This window comes from Cebus imitator, unplaced genomic scaffold, assembly GCF_001604975.1.
Source record: "Cebus imitator isolate Cc_AM_T3 unplaced genomic scaffold, Cebus_imitator-1.0 Scaffold294, whole genome shotgun sequence".
Classification (NCBI taxonomy): domain Eukaryota; kingdom Metazoa; phylum Chordata; class Mammalia; order Primates; family Cebidae; genus Cebus; species Cebus imitator.
The window spans coordinates 144,180-162,276 of record NW_016107609.1 but is presented as its reverse complement, the minus strand read 5'-3'; the positions used below and the strand labels follow the sequence as shown (position 1 = coordinate 162,276).

At 36.9% G+C, this 18,097-nt stretch overlaps 1 protein-coding gene across 7 annotated transcripts in view; it reads right to left on the bottom strand.

Moving 5' to 3' along the window:
• Positions 1-18,097, bottom strand: part of ELMO1 (engulfment and cell motility 1) — a 457,713-nt gene that overhangs the window by 348,533 nt on the left and 91,083 nt on the right. For all 7 annotated transcript variants that reach the window (XR_005196005.1, XR_005196006.1, XM_037729109.1 and 4 more), the window contains 2 exons: positions 17,534-17,569; positions 6,506-6,605 (listed from right to left, as the gene is read on the bottom strand). Coding sequence is in view for 5 of the 7 variants with exons in the window: in XM_037729109.1 (XP_037585037.1) it covers positions 6,506-6,605; positions 17,534-17,569 (136 nt within the window). In the remaining 2 variants the exon portion in view is untranslated. The remainder of the gene's footprint in view (positions 1-6,505; positions 6,606-17,533; positions 17,570-18,097) is intronic.

Below are 18,097 nucleotides of genomic sequence, written 5' to 3'. Positions count from 1 at the left end.
GGGGTTTCACCATGTTGACCAGGATGGTCTCGATCTCTTGACCTCGTGATCCACCCGCCTCGGCCTCCCACAGTGCTGGGATTACAGGCTTGAGCCACCGCGCCCGGCCCGCTCTCAGCATAATTCTTGGCACTGTATTAGGAAACTGAAGAACTCATAACGAAACTCATTGACAATGCTTCAGATTCTTTCACAACTAATTTTCTCCTCATCCCAGGCTCCCCTGCTTGTCTCTGTTTATTAAACTTGGATGTGCCTTAAGGCTGCATGGAGCCATGTACCTGAGAAGCTGTTGCTGATATTGTCAAACACCTCTACCTCCATCTTCAACCACTCTTTTGATTCAGTCAATATTTACTCATCCATTAATTGATACATTCCGCTAACATCCATTGCTCGTGTGTTATACACCAGGCTTACCCTGTCCCACAGAGCTGGAAATACAAAGATGAAAATAGCAAACAAACTTCAAGGACCTTACAGTCTAGCAAGGACAGATAAAAAGGCATTTACCAGAAAGTACACTGCGTGCCTATTCTTGGCATGCAAAATGATGCTGCCATTTGGATATTCCAAAAAAGCCAAAAATTAAATGGGGGGAATATCAATCTCATTGTCTTCTTATGCCTCTGTTCCCAATTATCACTGTTTTCTAAGAATCCATAATCATTAGTAATGCATATTTCCAGCTCCCTATTTTATATCCGTGATATATCTGAGATATCTCCCTTTTGATACAGAGTATATACACATAACACTAGCCCAGTGGTCCAATTCATTGCTGTGTCACTAAAACATAATCTCATGCAGTTTCTTCTGTGTTCAAGTTTTCCATCAAGTGGAAATCTGCCCCCTGAATTAGTCCCCTACTTTTATAAATATCCTTTTTACAATATTTCCTTTCCTAAAATATTCAATCAGAACATTTTTTTTTTTTTTTTTCCGAAATGAAGTCTTGCTCTGTCGCCCAGCCTGGAATGCCATGGCACGATCTCAGCTCACTACAACCTCCACCTCCTGGGTCAAAGCAATTCTCCTGCCTCAGCCTCTTGAGTAGCTGAGATTACAGGCATGTACCACCATACCCAGCTAATTTTTGTATTTTTAGTAGAGAGTGTTTCACCAGGTTGGCCAGGCTGGTCTTGAACTCCTGACCTCAAGTGATCTGCCTGCCTTGGCCTCCCAAAGTGCTGGGATTACAAGTGTGAGCCATGGCTCCCAGCCTACTCTCAGTGTTTTCTGATATGAAATATATACCTTCTCATAATAGGTCTTAAAGTTCTCTATAAATCATTAAGTCTTCCTTGCTCCCAGTGGACTTGCTCAATGATGGTAAAAATAATATGCAGTCTTTGCTTTAATTCAGGCATATTTATATCCCACATACATATTCCATTTCCATTCATTATTTCTATATATTTTTCTCCTAAGAAATGAATCCCTTGCTTTCATGAAAGCATTCTTTAAAATTTATTTTTCTATTAATTCATCTCTTCCTTGACATAAAGAACCCAATCATTTCAGCAATCCTAAAGCATGTTACATAATAAGCATTCTGTGTAACACACCTGGGGTACTCAGTTCATAAGAGTCCTATGCACAAGTTTGAAGCAGATTTCTTTCTTTTGTCTTGTCACTGGTTTTAGCCAGATATTCAAAAGACCCAATACTTTCACTTAATAAATATTAATAACCAAGGTATCCAAGTGAATGCAATAATTGTCATCCTCCAGGGAACGTGAGAACAACTCCTTATACCTGAATGTCCAAAATAGTTAATGGACAAATGTCTCTATGTCCAGTTTGAAAACTACAGATCTTTGTATAGCTACAGAAGGTTATTCATGCCTATTCATATTTTTATTTCCTTTATCCCACCAAAGAGTAATAATGATTCCCCTGCCTCTCAATTTATCCTAGGTCCATTCCTACACTTTCGGCTGACACAAGTGAACCAATCCAAGCCAGCCACAGTACAGCTTCTCGAAAGTAGGCCTATATCATAAGGAAGAAGTAAGAGGAATTAGCAGTAACTATACACATTAGCTCCTTGTACTGTTCATTCATTTAAAAATCTTAGCTAAATAAGACAGAGAAATATTTTATGTAACTTTTATTTTTTCGAAACAGAGTTTCACTCTGTTGCCCAGGCTGGAGTGCAGTGGTACTATCTCAGCTCACTGCAACCTCTGCCTCCCGGGTTCAAGTGATTCTCCTGCCTCGGCTTCCTGAGTAGCTGGGATTACAGGTGTGTGTCACCACGCCCAGCTAATTTTTTGTATTTTTAGTAGAGACAAGGTTTCACCATGTTGGCCAGGCTGGCCTTGAACTCCTGACCTCAGGTAATCTGCCCGCCTGGGCCTCCCAAAGTGCTGGGATTAAAGGCGTGAGCCACCACACTCAGCCTATTTATGTAACTTTTAAGAAGCTAAGAGGCTTTACAGTGCATGAATCAATGATCCAATTATCTAGGTAGAGGCCTGTAAATTTCTCAAATTTTTAAGAGGCAAAAATTACCAGGTCTCCAAACCAAAATGGCAGGATGTTTGTCCAGGCGCTGAAAACATTTGGAGGGTAAGCCAGGTTCTCCTGCATAGCTGAGGTTTCAAGAGCATTTATATGAAACTTTCCTTCCAAAAGAAGGCACTGATATTATACTTGGCAAGGAAAAAATCAACTCATAACATTGAAAGTTGGTTTTTTTTTCCTTTTCTTTCTACTCCATATTTTCTTACCCTGTCCCTAAGTGGCCAAGTCTTTAAAAAGCAACAACATTATATATTGGCATCAAGGGATTCCAAGTTTCAGAGCTGTTTATGAAATGATGCTATTTATTGCAGCCAAAATTTGTAAACTAGAATCTAGATTCACACATAACAAAACAGATAAAGTAATAGAGAAGGAGACAGAGGCTGGCAGGGAAAAATATTTCTCCAAAGTGGTATGAATTTGGCATTAATAGGAAGCCAACTCCAGACCACAGAGATAGGCATCTTTTGTCAGCCCATTTCCTAGTCGATTTTTGTTGAGAGAAAGCTCCATTTAAAAGACAGTTGCCAGCATACAATTCCTGGGTTGTCAAAGTGCTGAATTTGGTCCAGCTAATGAATAAAAAAGTTAACCTTACGGAAAAGTAAGTAATTTTCTGATGACAATTTTTAAATTCTTGTAAGAGATCTCTAAGTAGCAATGCAAAGAAAATATGACTGGGAATGAGGACATGAACTAGATTAAATGTGTTGCTTTTTAAAAAATACTTAATTTTTTATTTAAACCACCAAGATTGTCAGTCTTTGTTTTCTTACATTTAATATGATTTTTGAATTAATTTATATAAATGAAACATTTTCTTAAGTTGTTAGAAAATTAAATGGCTGTCATTCTCTCTGGCCACTACTCACATTTAAAGAAACACAGCTTTCTCATTCCTTTCTACTCATAACCAAAATTTTACTTAAAATAGATTTAAATACAGTACCACTTTTTTCTGTCTCTTCTTCAAATTCTATGGGTATTTTTAATGCTTCCAAGCAAATTGTAGTCATTCATTTAACAGAAATATATTAAGACCTTACTCTGTGCCAGGCCCTGAGGATAAAGTCATGAAGAAAGCCATGTTTCTGCCTTCCTGAGCTAATGGTCTATTGGGAAAGACAGTCAAATGAACAAAAAATTCCCTGAAATGTGACAAGTGCTGGAATAGGGGCATTCACGAGATCCCAGGGGAACAGAGAGCAGAAGAAACCACTTAACTCTAGCAGTAAGGTCAGGGAGGAATATGTAAGAGACAGGCTGGTGAAGCGAGGCTCTGGGAACTATGCCTTCCACCGCTAGGAAAGCACCAGGTGCATGATGATGGAGAGAAGCGCCTTGACCATGTGACCAAGGACGCCCACTCACTGTGTGACCTCATTCAACCTCCGCAACCCACTGCATCCCTGCCTCCTAACCAGAAATAACAGGACTATCTGTTCTGTTCTGGAAAGGATTGCTGTTGGGAATCAAAAGGGCTAATGTTGGTGAAAGCAGAACATAATTTCAAGGAATTCACATTCAGTACAACATTGTTGTTATATTCTATAGCAAAAGAGGCTCTCATAACAGACAAGCCGGGCACTCTGGAGGTAGAAAAGAAAGCCTACTGTAAATTCAAAAAGTTAAAATGTTTGTTAAGTATTAAAAATCAATGATACTCAGTATCTTCAGATTTGGAATTGCTTCTCTAGAACTGATCTCAGAGAGGCAAAATTCAGCAATTTATTTTCTCCTCATAATCTAAAGCTTACAATGCCTGCCACCGCTGAAGGTGGGAGGAAGGTATTTTATAACATACAGGGGTTTCTTTGGCTTATTTAGCTATTAGGTTGGTGCAAAAGTAATTGCAGTTTTCACCATAACTCTTAATGGCAATTATAACAGTTTCTTTCCTATATAGCAAGTAATTCATACCACTGACAAATACAGGCAAAAAGGGCCTCCTCCTTTCCTGTGTGTTTTCTACAGGGTTCCTTTTGCTCATCCCCCTTGACTTTATGGATTTACATAAGAGGGATGATTCTGAGTTGTGCTGAGAAGACCCTGCGTTTCCAGTCAGCTTTTGTCTTAAATGAACATGGAACACAGTGCGAGCATGACACCTGTGGGGCCTCTGATCCTATCCCCCTCATTCAACAGATTAGGGCCATCCCATGCCCATCAATTCAAGGCAGCATCTCCCCTAAGATACTGATTAACCACTTCCCCCCACAAAAAGCAGCATCTTTACAGTGGGGAGACCCAACAGATGCCACCTAACCATGTAATCCAGGGTAACATCACCAGTCAGAGGACAGTGACATCAGGTACCCATGAAAGGAGGCACTGAGAAGAATGCACCATAACTTTTGTAGTATTCTTGCCAAAAATGCATGACCTTCTTTAATTGAACCACGAGGGAAATATCAGACAAATCCAAATTGAAGAACATTCTACAAAATAACTGGTACCTTTCAAAAGTGTCAAAGTCATAAATGACAAATGAAAAAGCTGAGGGGCTGTCACAGACTGGGGTATGCTAAGGAGGCACAACAACCAAATTCAATGTGGGATCCTGGATCAGATCCTTAACCAGAGAATGGCATTCATAGAAAAACAGGTGAAATCAAATGCTGGCATTGCACCATGGCTTATTTATTAGTTTTGATAACCATACTTTCATTATGCAAAATGTTAACATTAGGGGAGGCTGGATGAAGGGTATATAGGAACATTCTGTACTATGTACTAATTTTTTTTTTTTGAGACAGGGTCTCACTTTGTCCCCCAGACTGGAATGCAGTGGCACAATTTCGGCTCTCTGCAATCTCTGCTTTCCAGGCTCAAGTGATTATCCTACCTCAGGCTCCTGAGTAGCTGAGATTACAGGCACATGCCACCACATCTGGCTAATTTTTGTAGTTTTAGTAGAGCAAGGTTTCACCATGTTGGCCAGGTTGGTCTCAAATTCTTGACCTCAAATGATCCACCTACCTTGGTCTCCCAAAGACCGATGTTTTTCAGCTTTTCTTTAAGTCTACCATTATTTTAAAATAAAAGGCTTAAAAACTTCAAGTGACTCTTACTGGATTGCTCTCTGATTTTCTGGCTTGCACAGATTCACTGAAATTCTCTATTTTAGATAACCCTTCCCAGTAATAGATACTTATGAAATAAAGTTATGAATTCTGAGCATCTCTTTATTCCTAACACAGTAGTGGGGGGAGAAATACCAATGAATTTATAAACCATTTCGCAATTACAAAGAAAGGAAAAAATAATAAATGATAATTGTCCATGATTTAATCTACATTTGAGAGTCACAAGCTCAAGACTATTTATTTTTAGTCAGAAGGATGGAAACAGAGTTGCAAATTCATTACAATTCAATTGCAAGGAATGGTGGTAGCTCTTCTGTCCCCTTTCCCTGCACCAGGTCCATCTTTATTTGCTTTCGCCCAAAAGAACAATCAGTAGAACTGGGTGATGTCTGAGAGATTCATTGTGCCATGATTACAAGTAAGTAGGCTCACTCTGCCTAAGACACACAGACCCAGGCACTCCTCCTTCTCATATATCCCTGCTTCAAACCTAGCTGTGCAGGTAATCAGCACATTGCCTCTTTCCTTGTCCGTGGACACCAGGTTGAAGATTAAAGGTTCAAGAAGGATGACAGTAGAAACTCTGTTTAGGTCTTGAAACCAACAGAGTCAAGCACAGGGAATGAACAGACAGTTGTGCAGTTAACAGTGTGACACACTGATTTGGCCTGAGCTATGGGTGCGCACATGCAATCCCTTATCTCTTACAATCATTTTCATATAGAATTTGGGTTTCCTAACCCCCATATATGTAATATTACAAAAAAACACACCCATCTTTCAATATAAAGAACTAAAGGGAAGACAATTATGAAATATCCTCAAAGCAGAGAAAAACGACTATAAAAGAAGGCAGTAAGGAAAGCCTAAAGAGGCACACTCTGCATTACCTTCTTAATGAATGCCACCGAAAATGTATCCCAGGACACTATGCCATGGTCCATCAGCTCAACGAAGGCCGTCAGGGTGAAAGACAGCATGTCTCCAAAGCTGAAAAACACAGGGAGGCATAACAGTCAAGAGCCCCAAAGCTGAGCAAAGACACAGAAGCAAGAAAGTTCTGGGAAAGTGAATACATGCAGAATTTTAAAAGATTAAGAGATAAATAGCAGGGCCACTGGTGACTTCCTCACCAACATGAGTGACAAGAAGGGGCAGAACGGCCTTGCTGAGGTCACCCAGAGCTTCAGCATCCAGCAGACCCGGGCTCACACCAACTCTTGCTCTGGTGAGCTGTGTTGTTCTGGGCAATTCACTGACCTTGTCTGAGCCTGTTTATTCAGCTGAAAAACTGGGTGGTGATACCTATTTAGCCACAGAGCTACTTACAGAGTGCTTAATAAAATGTGTAGCATATAAACTCTCAGTAAATCATGGCTTAAAGAAGAGCTTCATAGCTAATGAAATTTGGAGTCGCTTAGGGAAAGCAATGTGCTTCCTTTATTACTCATACACATCAAAAGAGAAAATTAAAAATACTTCTATTAGGAGGATTAGCACTTATTAAAAAGTGGTCTATATATCCCTCTGGGTGGAAACACAGATACAACATAGATGCAAGTAAACATATTCATTTTGATGTCAGCCAGCATTTTGTCTTTAGTTAATAACTTTTCTGGTGTATCAATGGAGATAATCACTCCACATAATGGGTTTGCTGACCAAAAGACTTGCTGAGATTCAGCAGGCTTTACAAAGGCTCTAATATGTGGTTTGAAAATCCAAACAGAGATCGGGCTCAGGCAAATGCAGTTCTACCTAGGACCCTTATCAGATAATATCCTGGTTTTTAGAGCTTTCAAAACAACACTTTAGCAGAGACTTAGATGCACAGAGTCTTTTACAGATATTCACCCTTATTGTAAATTATCATCATCATAAATATGAACACCTTTATAATAAATACTCTTTGAGTACACTGAATTATGCAACAACACTGATTCCTAGGCTAAATGTTTTAAAAATAAAGTTGACTATATAGATTTTTCTTTCATAGGGCCGTGCATACTATTATTGATATCCTACAAACAAAGTCTCCTAACATATTTAGATTGAGCCTTCCCACTTATTTTCAACTAGTAGAATAGAACACAGGTCACATTTCTTTCGAAACACCTTCTCATTTTCCCTTCTTCCTACTGTTGTATTCAGCCTAGCCTCAAAAACAACTTTTGAAATTCTGCACTACCGCAGAAGATGTAATGCTAAATGGAACCTATAAAAGGGGAAATGGTTCTCAGGGAAAAAAAATGATATAAAACTGCTGGAGACCAGAGGGGATGCGACCAGCTAAACAAAAATGTCTAAGTAGGTAGTTTCTTGAGTCAGACAGCAGGGGTTCTCCCTCCAGCCCTAAGTGGGCAAGTTATGCCACCATCCTATGCTTCTGTTTCCTCATTTAGTAAAAACGGGGATAATGATGATGATGGTGGTCGCAGTCACCTAGCTCAGAGATTTTTGGAGAAATGAAAACAAGCAAACATGCTTAAAGTCCTCCAAATGCTGTGGAGTGAATGGTAAGTAGCAAGTGAGTGTTACTGTATTATCACTATGCAAAAGCGAGATTTTTAAATGGTGAATGAAGGCCAAGATTTTCAAATGCTTCACCTTCATTGTGTTAAGGATTCTCTTTTCTTAGAACTAGAAAACAAAAACAAAAACAGCAATGCAAGGAAAGCCATACCATTCAGACCAGATCAAAATGCAGCTTTTCAGACTGCACAGGGCAACCTCAATCTTACAGGTGCCCCCTAGGTGGCATCAAAGGATCATGCCTCAAAAAGAAATTCCAAACCAGAAAATGCAAACTTACTTGAAGGAAGGAACAGAGCACTAGAAAGACAAGTGGAATAATGAGTTGAAGAGAGTAGTGAGAAAGGTTAAATAAAAATTCCAGAATGACTCTGATTGCAAAATAACAGATTGCAAAAGGAAACAAACAAAACAAAAAAAAAGTAAAAAGACTGTCTCAGAAAAATAAGAGCCAGGAAATAAAAGCAATTAGTAGGATTTATTAATAGACTGGGTAGGCATTAGTATTACTGTGAAAACATTATTACATCATAACATATAGCATTAGCAGTAAGCAATATTAGCTCATTTATTTATTTACTTAAAAAAAAGGAAAAACAAGAACCGAAAGATAACTAATAGTGGATAATTGCTCGTACCCTGCATTCTAAAACACCTCAAATGTTAAAAAATACTCCCATGCACACGCCATGGGAGGACAGCATTCACAGCATCTGTACAGGGCAAAAAGCCTGCCTCAGTGACATCAACAGTGGCACAGGTCATGGAACAGACAGTGGCAGAGAAACATACATACTACTGAATCAAACTCTTGGCCAGGTGCAGTGGCTCCCCACACCTGTAATTCCAGCACTCTGGGAGGCTGAGGTGGGTGGATCATCTGAAGTCAGGAGTTCGAGAGCAGCCTGGTCAACATGGTGAAACCTCATCTCTACTAAAAATATAAAAATTAGCCGGTCATGGTGGTGGGCGCCTGTAGTCCCAGCTACTCTACTCGGAAGGCTGAACCCGGGAGGTAGAGGCTGCAGTGAGCCAAGATTGTGCCACTGTACTCCAGCCTGGGTGACAGAGTGAGACTGTCTCGAGGAAAAAACAGAAACAAAACTCTTCTCTTCATTCCCATTAGCTAGACAGCATTCAGATAAGACCAGGAATTCAGATGACATCAGTCTTCAGTAGCTGCTTTAAAAGCAAAAGATAAAGTATATTTATATTCTATAATATATGAAGGTAAAATGACTCTGTTCCCCTAGCTACCTGCTCAGTGGAACCCTAATCCAAATGTCTTAGTAAAATCTGGTACAGTCAATCTTCCCAAAAATACACCCCAGAGCTCTGTCTACAGACTCCTCAGACAAGACAGGCTGCAAGGACTTTGGGAAGAAGAAAAACACTGGAGAGGAGGAGAAAGAGTATCATTTGGTTTCCAAATCCCCACACTTGTTTGGGAGTCAAGATTTCAGTCTCCATGGATGTTAAGGAGGTAGAGCACCATTTGTGAGAATGCAGATAGAGCTATTTGTGCTTCTCAAGTATGTATTAGTGGAATGATTCGTTAGTGAAAGTAAAGCTTCTTCACAGCATAAAACCAGTCAAGGTACTCTGAGGAAGGATAGCTCTCTTGATCTACCTGATGACAAGATAAATAAATAGGGAGAGACAGATAAAAAGGAGTATGTAATAGGATCTATTTTATATATTACTAGCACATAATATTTATATAAAATACACATACCATATAATACATACACGTTACATAATACACTATATTACATGCATGTTTTGTATATAACATATATAATTCATTAGGACTGTTTGCTGGGTAACATAGTAAGTTCCCATATGGAAGAACTTTTTCCAAATTCAACTTCAAACTCTCTGCCACAAAGAAAGAATGGCCATGGTAAAATTTTATTACATTCCAAATCAAGGGATTCAATCACCTCTTTCAAGTGAAGTGGTATAAAAGCTCTTATCGAACCTTGACATAGGTGTTTATTTCCACTCCTAGCGGAGTGATTCAGGCTCCAAACAGGAAAAACAAAACAAGTTCCACCTCTGAAATCAGTCCTGGTTCACAGATTCAAGGCTAAAAGAATTACAAATATAAAAGAACCACATGGCACATCCAGGAACATTTTTATTTGTTTGGGTTATTTGTTTTTTGTAAAGTGTTAAGCTAAAGATTTTGCAGTACTGACAGCCACAAATTAAGCCAACTGCAAACTTACACGCTGGTGGAAAGCCACTGTCACAGCCAACACACCATGTGTGCTGGAATGATTCAAATAAATGTTTCTCATCAACTTAGTAGACATCATCTTCATTCCAACAAAATTCAGCCAGTCTCAAAACAAGCATGTAAATTTATGCTACTAATTTTATAAAAGAATAGTGTTTCCAAATGTTTACATAGGGCAAGCCCAATACAGATTTATTTATTTATTTATTTATTTCCTTCCTTCCTTCCTTCTTGTTTCTTTCTTTTTTCTCCTCTCTCTCTCTCTCTCTCTCTCTCTCTCTCTCTCTCTCTCTCTCTCTCTCTCTCTTTCTTTCTTTGAGACAAAGTCTTGCTCTGTCACCAGGCACCAGGCTGGAGTGCAGTGGCATGATCTCAGCTCACTGCAACCTCCACTTCCCAGGTTGAAGTGATTCTCCTGCCTCAGCCTCCTGAGTAACTGGGATTACAGGCACATGCCACCATGCCCAGCTAATTTTTGTATTTTCTGCAGAGATGGGGTTTCACCATGTTGGCCAGACTGGTCTTGAACTCCTGATCTCAGATGATCCACCCACCTTGGCCTCCCAAAGTGCTGGGATTACAGGCATGAGCCACCGTGCCCAGCCCCAATATAGAAATTGAAAAAAAAAAAAGATGAAAATATAGGCCACTTTTAAAGCTATAATAAATTGTGCTCAATAGATCCTTAATTGTCAAGGTTAATGGCCATAGTTCTACTCTGCCCTTTTGAGTTTTTCCATGTGTTTTCCTCTTTGAGGAAATAAAATGTATATACATTGAATGGTGTGGATTTATGTCATGCTTTAGACACACCTCTTACCTTCAGAAAGTATGACTTAAGTCAGCAAACATTCTTCTAGCTCCTTTGTTAAAAATTCAGTGCAGGTTGATTCTGGACTCTATTCTACTACATTGATCTGTTTATCTACCCCCTTATACCAATATTAGACCGTCTTGATAGTTAACTTTATAAGAAGTATTGAAATCAGTCAATGAAACCCTTCTACTATGTTGTTGATTATTGTGGTTATTCTAGGTCCCACATATTACCATTAGTTTTTAGGATTGATTTGTAATTTTTAAAAAAATAATTGATATTGCACTGAAGCTAGAGTTTGAAGATGATATAGTCTGGTTCTGTGTCCCTGCCAAAGGATATCAGAAGAGAGTTGCTATCTAATAATATTGTGTCTTTCAACCCATGAAATGGTCTATTCCTCCACTTGTTTGGGTCTTCTTTATTTTCTCTCATTTATTTATTTTTAGCAAATAAATAGATATTGCATGTTTATTGATGAATTTATTCCTAAAAATAAATTGTTATTTCCATAAAGAAATTATGATTTTGATACTTTTATAAGTAAAAATTTTAAAATGTCATTTCCCAATGGTTGCTATTAACATATAAACATACATTCATTTTTATATATTGACATTGACATTTTTATATATTGACATTATATCCTGTGACCTTCAATTATATCTGGCAGTATCTTTGTAGATTTTTTAAGATTTTCTAAATAATCATGTTTTCTATGAACAGAGATGGTTTTACATCTCCCTTTCTTATATTATGATTTTAGAGTTTCTTTATTGACTTATTGCAATAGCTAAGAACTCCTGTACAATGTTGAACAGAACTGCAGAAAGCAAACATATTTGCCTTATTCTCAGTCTTTAGGGTAGAAAACATTGAGTCTTTCAACATTAAGTATGATGGGGTTTTTGCAGATTACTTTATCAAGTTGAGGAAGTTCGCTCTATTCCTAGCTCACTGAGAACTTTTATTATGAATGGACATTGAATTTTATGAAGTGCTATTTCTCCATTAAGATGATTTTTGTCTTTAGGTTTTCTCATTTATTTCATAAAACACTGAGCTGCTTGATTGATTTTTAAATGTTAAACCATTTCTGAGATAAACCCCTTATTGGTCACAAGGTATTATCCCTTTAATATATTGCTTGATTCTATTTATTAATGTGCCTCTAGGGATTCTTGCATCTGGTCTATAATTTTTATTTTCTATATTGTCTTTGCCAGGTTTGGGTATCAGAGTGATACTGGTATCATAAAATAATGAGAACTGGTCCCTCTCCTCTATTTTCTAAAAGCATATATTTAGATTTGGTATTTCTTCTATAATATATAATATAATTCACCAGTGTAACCAGTTATTGTTGTATGAAAGTTTTGAGAAACAAATTCAATTTTTAATAGCTATGGGTGTCCACATTTTCTATTTCATCATGAGTCAGTTTTGATATGTCAGTTTTAGTCCACTGAGCAGCAGATGCTGAGATGGAGTTATGTGAGCAGAGATTGAGTGGGAGGCTGGGCAATGCCTGTAGAAGATAAAGCAGGCAGAGAGCAGGATTGGATATGGAAAGCCTTGAGACCATGAAGCAGATATGATGAGTGGGAAAGGAAAGGGGAAGAGGAAGGAAATGCAGACATGAAAAAGTCTCAGCCAACTTAGTGGGATGCTCCAGAACAAACACTGCCTCCTAAGAGTCCTATAATGGGTAGAAATGACCAGGCTCTGGTATCCCTGCTATGTTCAATAACTAAAGGCTGCCTTGGGAGAGTACTGAAACCTGACATGAATCTAGAATGTGTGATTAGGTGACAACTATCAGTTACTATACTCTTCTAGGCTGACTAGCAAGTTCTTTCCTGAAAGGAGGCCAAAGCAATACATTTCCATGGCTAACATTTTGGTAATTCTGTTTTCCATGGCATTTGTCCATTTCATCTTAAATATTCTTTCTTTCCTTTTTTTTTTTTTTTTTTTTTTTTTTTTAACAAAGTCTCGCTCTATTGCCCAGGCTGAAGTGCAGTGGCATAATCTTGGCTCACTGCAACCTCCGCCTCCCTGGCTCAAGTGATCCCCTATCGTGGCATACCCAGTAGCTAGGACTGCAGGCACAAGCTACCACACCCAGCTAATTTTTGAATTTTTTTGTAGAAATAGGTTTTTGCCCTGTTTCCCAGGCTGGTCTTGAACTGCTGGGCTCAAGTGATCCACAGGTCTTGGCCTCCCCAAGTGCTAGAATGCTAAATTTATTGACATAAAATTATTTGCAATATTTATTTCCTTTTTAGTCTCAGGATAATGTGTAGTGATAGTCCCATTTTTATTCCAGGTATGGATATTTGGATTTCTCTTTTCTTTTTTTTCCTAAAAACGTTTGGCTTTTTCTCTATTGTTTGTCTCTTTTCTATTTCATTGATTGGTATGCTTCTTATTCTTTTTTTCTACTTACTTAATTCACATTTTTTAAAGCTTCCTAAGTAGAAACTTAGACCACTGATTTTTTTTTTTTAAATCCTTTCTTTCCAAAATAGATATTTAAGACTACAAGCTTACCTCTAAGCATAGCTTTGACTGCATTCACAAATTTTGGTATGTTGATTTTCATTACTAGTCAGTTAAAAATATTTCCTAATTTCAACTGGGTTATTCCTTGACTATTGGATAAATATGAAGGTGTGTTTTCTAATTTTCAAACATCTGAGGCTTTTCAGCTATTTTATTGTTAATGATTTCTACTTTAATTTCCTGTGATCAAATAACATAATCTGTGTAATTTTAATCATTTGGAAATTTTTGAGTCTTACTATGGGCTATCTTGATAAATAGTCCATGTGTATTTGAAAATAATACATATTCTGCTGTTGTTGAGTCTGATACTTTATAAATGACAATTAAGGCAAGACCTTTGATAGTGTTAATCAAATCGTCTATATCCTTCTTATTTTGCCTAGTTTTCATACCAGTTAGGAAACATTGGTTTTAAAATCTCCAACTATGCTGATGGGTTTGCCTTTTTTTCTCTTTAATAGTCAGTTTTTGCTTCATATATTTTAAAATCTTATTATACACATGAATAATAATTTTAAATGTGCACGCACATTTAAAATTTTTAGATGCATACATGTTTAAAATACAAAGGACTAAATCTTCTTCATGAGTTGACCATTTTTATTACTAATTATTTAACTCTGATAATATATTGCTTTCAAGTCTTATCTTTCCTGATATTCATAAAACCACTCAGTTTTATTATTCTTAGCATTAGCATGGTATATGTTTTTCCATCCTTTTATGTTCAACCTACATGTGCCCTTGTCTTTATAGTATATCTCTTATAAACAGCATAGAGCTGGACCATGCTTTTTAAAAAATTTTGTCTGACAATCGAAACCTTTTCGTTGAACTGCTTAGTCTATTTATATTTAATGTACGATATGATTAGATTTAAGTCAACCAACTTATTTGTTTTCTATTTGTCTCAACTTCATGTTATTCTACTTCTCTTTTCTTACTTTCTTTTGAATTAATCAAATATTTTTTAGTAGTCTGATTTAATTCCTCCTTTGTATTTTGGCCTATGCTTCCTTGCACTGTTTTTAGTTGTGACTGTATAGATTACAATGTGCACCATTAATATGTACTTAAAGGAAAGATTATACACTAGGAAGCTTACTGTAATGTAGTTTCTCTTATACCTCCATCCTTCGGGCTCTCATTGTCATTCATATTATATCTACATATGTCATAAACCCTGCCAAACAGTATTATAATTTTTGCTTTACATAGTTATAGCTTTTTAAGGGAATTTAAAGGGAAGTAACAAGATAAAATATTTTATCTTTTTATATTACCCACACGTTTATAATTTCTGGCGTTCTTCATATTTTCCTACAGATCTGAATGTCTATCTAGTACCATGTTTGTCCAGTCTGAAGAACTTGCTTTATATGTCTCCATCATCATTTTCTTCTGTAATTATTTCCTCAAATATTTGTCTTTCCCATTCTTTTTCCTCTCCTTTTGGGATTCCAATTAAATGTATTTCAGATCATTTATTATCTCACAGGTCAAATACTCATTATTCATTTTATCTACTTTTCAGATTGGGTAACTTACACTGATATATCTTCAAAACTACTTTCTCTTCTCACATCTTGAACCTCATACAGTAAAACTGTCACTTTAACTGTTGTGCTTTTCAATTTTATAACTGACATCTGGTTATTTTTATGGTTTCAATTTCTCTTTTAATGCTTCCCATCTGTGCATTCATTATATGCATACTTTTCTTTAGTTTTTAACATATTTATGAAAGTTTTTTAAAAACCTTCATCTACTAATTTCAACATCTGGATCATCTCAGGGTCAGTTTTTACTACCTACATTTTTTTCTTAACCATAGGTCATATTTTCCTATTTCCTTACATACCTAGTAATTTTTTATTATATATTGGACATTGTGAACAAAACACTGTCAATATTCACAATTCCATTTTGTTCCTCTGAAGAATGATGATTTTTATTCTAGCAGGAAATTAATCAAACTCCAAATTCTGCAGTGAGTGATGGCTGACATCTTTGCTCAAATCTTTTAGTTTCCAGGTATTGTTTTGACCATTAAAAGAGTGCATTTTCACTACAATGATCAGCAGTGGACTGGGACAGGGCTTATAGGGGTAGATGTGGAGTCTGCTACTCTTTGGACTTCTGTTCTTCCATGGATTCCCTCTAATTAGCTAACTGCTCTGAAGTCCCAAACTACATCTTCTTAGTAACTTACTAAGACTGAGGCTTTCTGCCACCCCATGCTGCCTGGATGAGTAGGTGTTCTCAGGCAAGAAGCTTCAAACACACAAATCCCATCAATACCATCTGGTCTCTCAAGGGTTAACTTCCCTCTACCTTCTGCCTGTTTTTAGTTGCTACCCAGTGCCTTCAGATAGTTGGTTTTAGATGTTTTGTTTATAATATTTTGTCCAGATTTCATAATTGTTATCTGTATTGGTCTGACTGTGCTACTCTGTCATTACCAGAACCATGGCCTTGACTATTGATTTTTGTCTACGATTAATAAATAAAAAACCATGAACTACAAACGGTTCAGCATATCTACATACCAAAAGATCAAAACAACTGGCTAATAAATTTTAAAGAAATGATTTTGGCTTCAGGGCCCCCAATTCCTCTATATTCACAAATTCTATTAAGCTGATGGGGAGAAAATAAGTTTGAATGCCAGCTCCTCCATCTGATTTTAACTTCGCACCAAGGAAATACTGAACTTGTATGGTGAATATACGTGTGGATTAGGAGTAATGAGTGTAAACATTGAGGCAATGCCCAGGATAAAGTCTCATAAAAAGTGGCTTCTACTGCCATTACCATTAAGTGCTCCTACTGTATTAAACATATCAAAATGAAATTTAAGAAGCTTTACCCTAGAAGCTCAATATTGGTTTCTACTTTATTAGAACTGAATAAACAGAAGAGTTCCTGCAACTCATACTTTTTCTGTGTGTGAAGGATGGGAGAAGATGAATGATTTGAGACCAGCATAATACTATAATATATTGAAGGTGATGAGGATTTTCTCTGAGCGCTTAGAAAATAAAGTTCATACTTTGAGATGCTTTTAAAGTTCACACTTTGAGATGCTGGGCAGTGTTCCTTCTCAAACTGAAATTATCTGCTTAATGGCTTGGCACCATGAAAACTGGTTTACCCTACTTCAAAGAATTTGTTAGACTGTATTTGGACTCACTCTGTTTAATGGTTAAGAAAGAAACTTAGAAGGGAAAACTCTAAGAAAGAAGTTCTCTATCTTCAGATACAATTATATAATTCACTTCATAGATAGGTGATCAAGCACTTTCTCAGACTCAAAGTAAATAATTTTCATTGCATCCTTCAATCCTGGATACTTTTAAAAGTGTGAATCCTTTTTCTTTCTGAGCCATTGAAGAAAATCAAAGACTTTTGACTTTGAACATCATACAGGCCACAAAAAATGAAAGTTTTGTTTAAAGTAACACACAAAATTATGCCTAGCACTGCTCCAGGAATAAGGTAGCAATCTTTCTATGGTTATAGCATCTCTTAGTGGTTACATATATAAAATACTCTTTCTACTGCAAAGTAAAAAAAAGAGGGGGAAATGCATTTTTAAAGAAGCTGTTTATAAAAGAACATCAAACAGAAAGCAAACACAACAAAAATCACTTATTCAAAATACTAGATGCATAGTTATACAATCAGAGGACAGGGCTCAATTATGCAGGAAAGTAGGAAGGGTTAAATCATCAATATCAATTGATCATATAAACTTACCAAGGCTTCATGATCTTCTGCAATTTCTGGTATCGCCTGCAAAATTTAAAAACAACCATGTGAGGAGCACACTTAAAAGCAACAATTTTTACATAAAGAACATATTTTGAAGAAAACTCAGGGTTAGGTTTAGGACAGATTTAACTGCCATGAAGCAAAAGAGCTTTATCCATTTCAAGACATCATTCAAAGTAATTGCTGTTCTTTAATGATCAGAAATAATCAAAAGATCAGCATTAAACTACTGTCATCAACCAGCTGCATTTGCTTATAAGTAAAGACAGCCAGAATAGTCCATTTAGATCAGAATGGTTCTGTGTTCAATGGAGCAGGGGAACCCTAAAAATAAGAATAGATTAATTTTCAATGAAAACAAGTTGAGCTAAAAAGCACTTGACTATAAAGAAATATTTTACTATCTTTCTTTGATAGACGGTCCACCAGTTTTACTTTTTCTCTTTTTTTCTCTTATTAAGGTCTAAACTTTACGTATTCTTATTCAGTCTTCTTTTAAGGAGAAGTATTATTGAAAGCTTTTTTTTAACATTGTAGGGGAACTTTTGA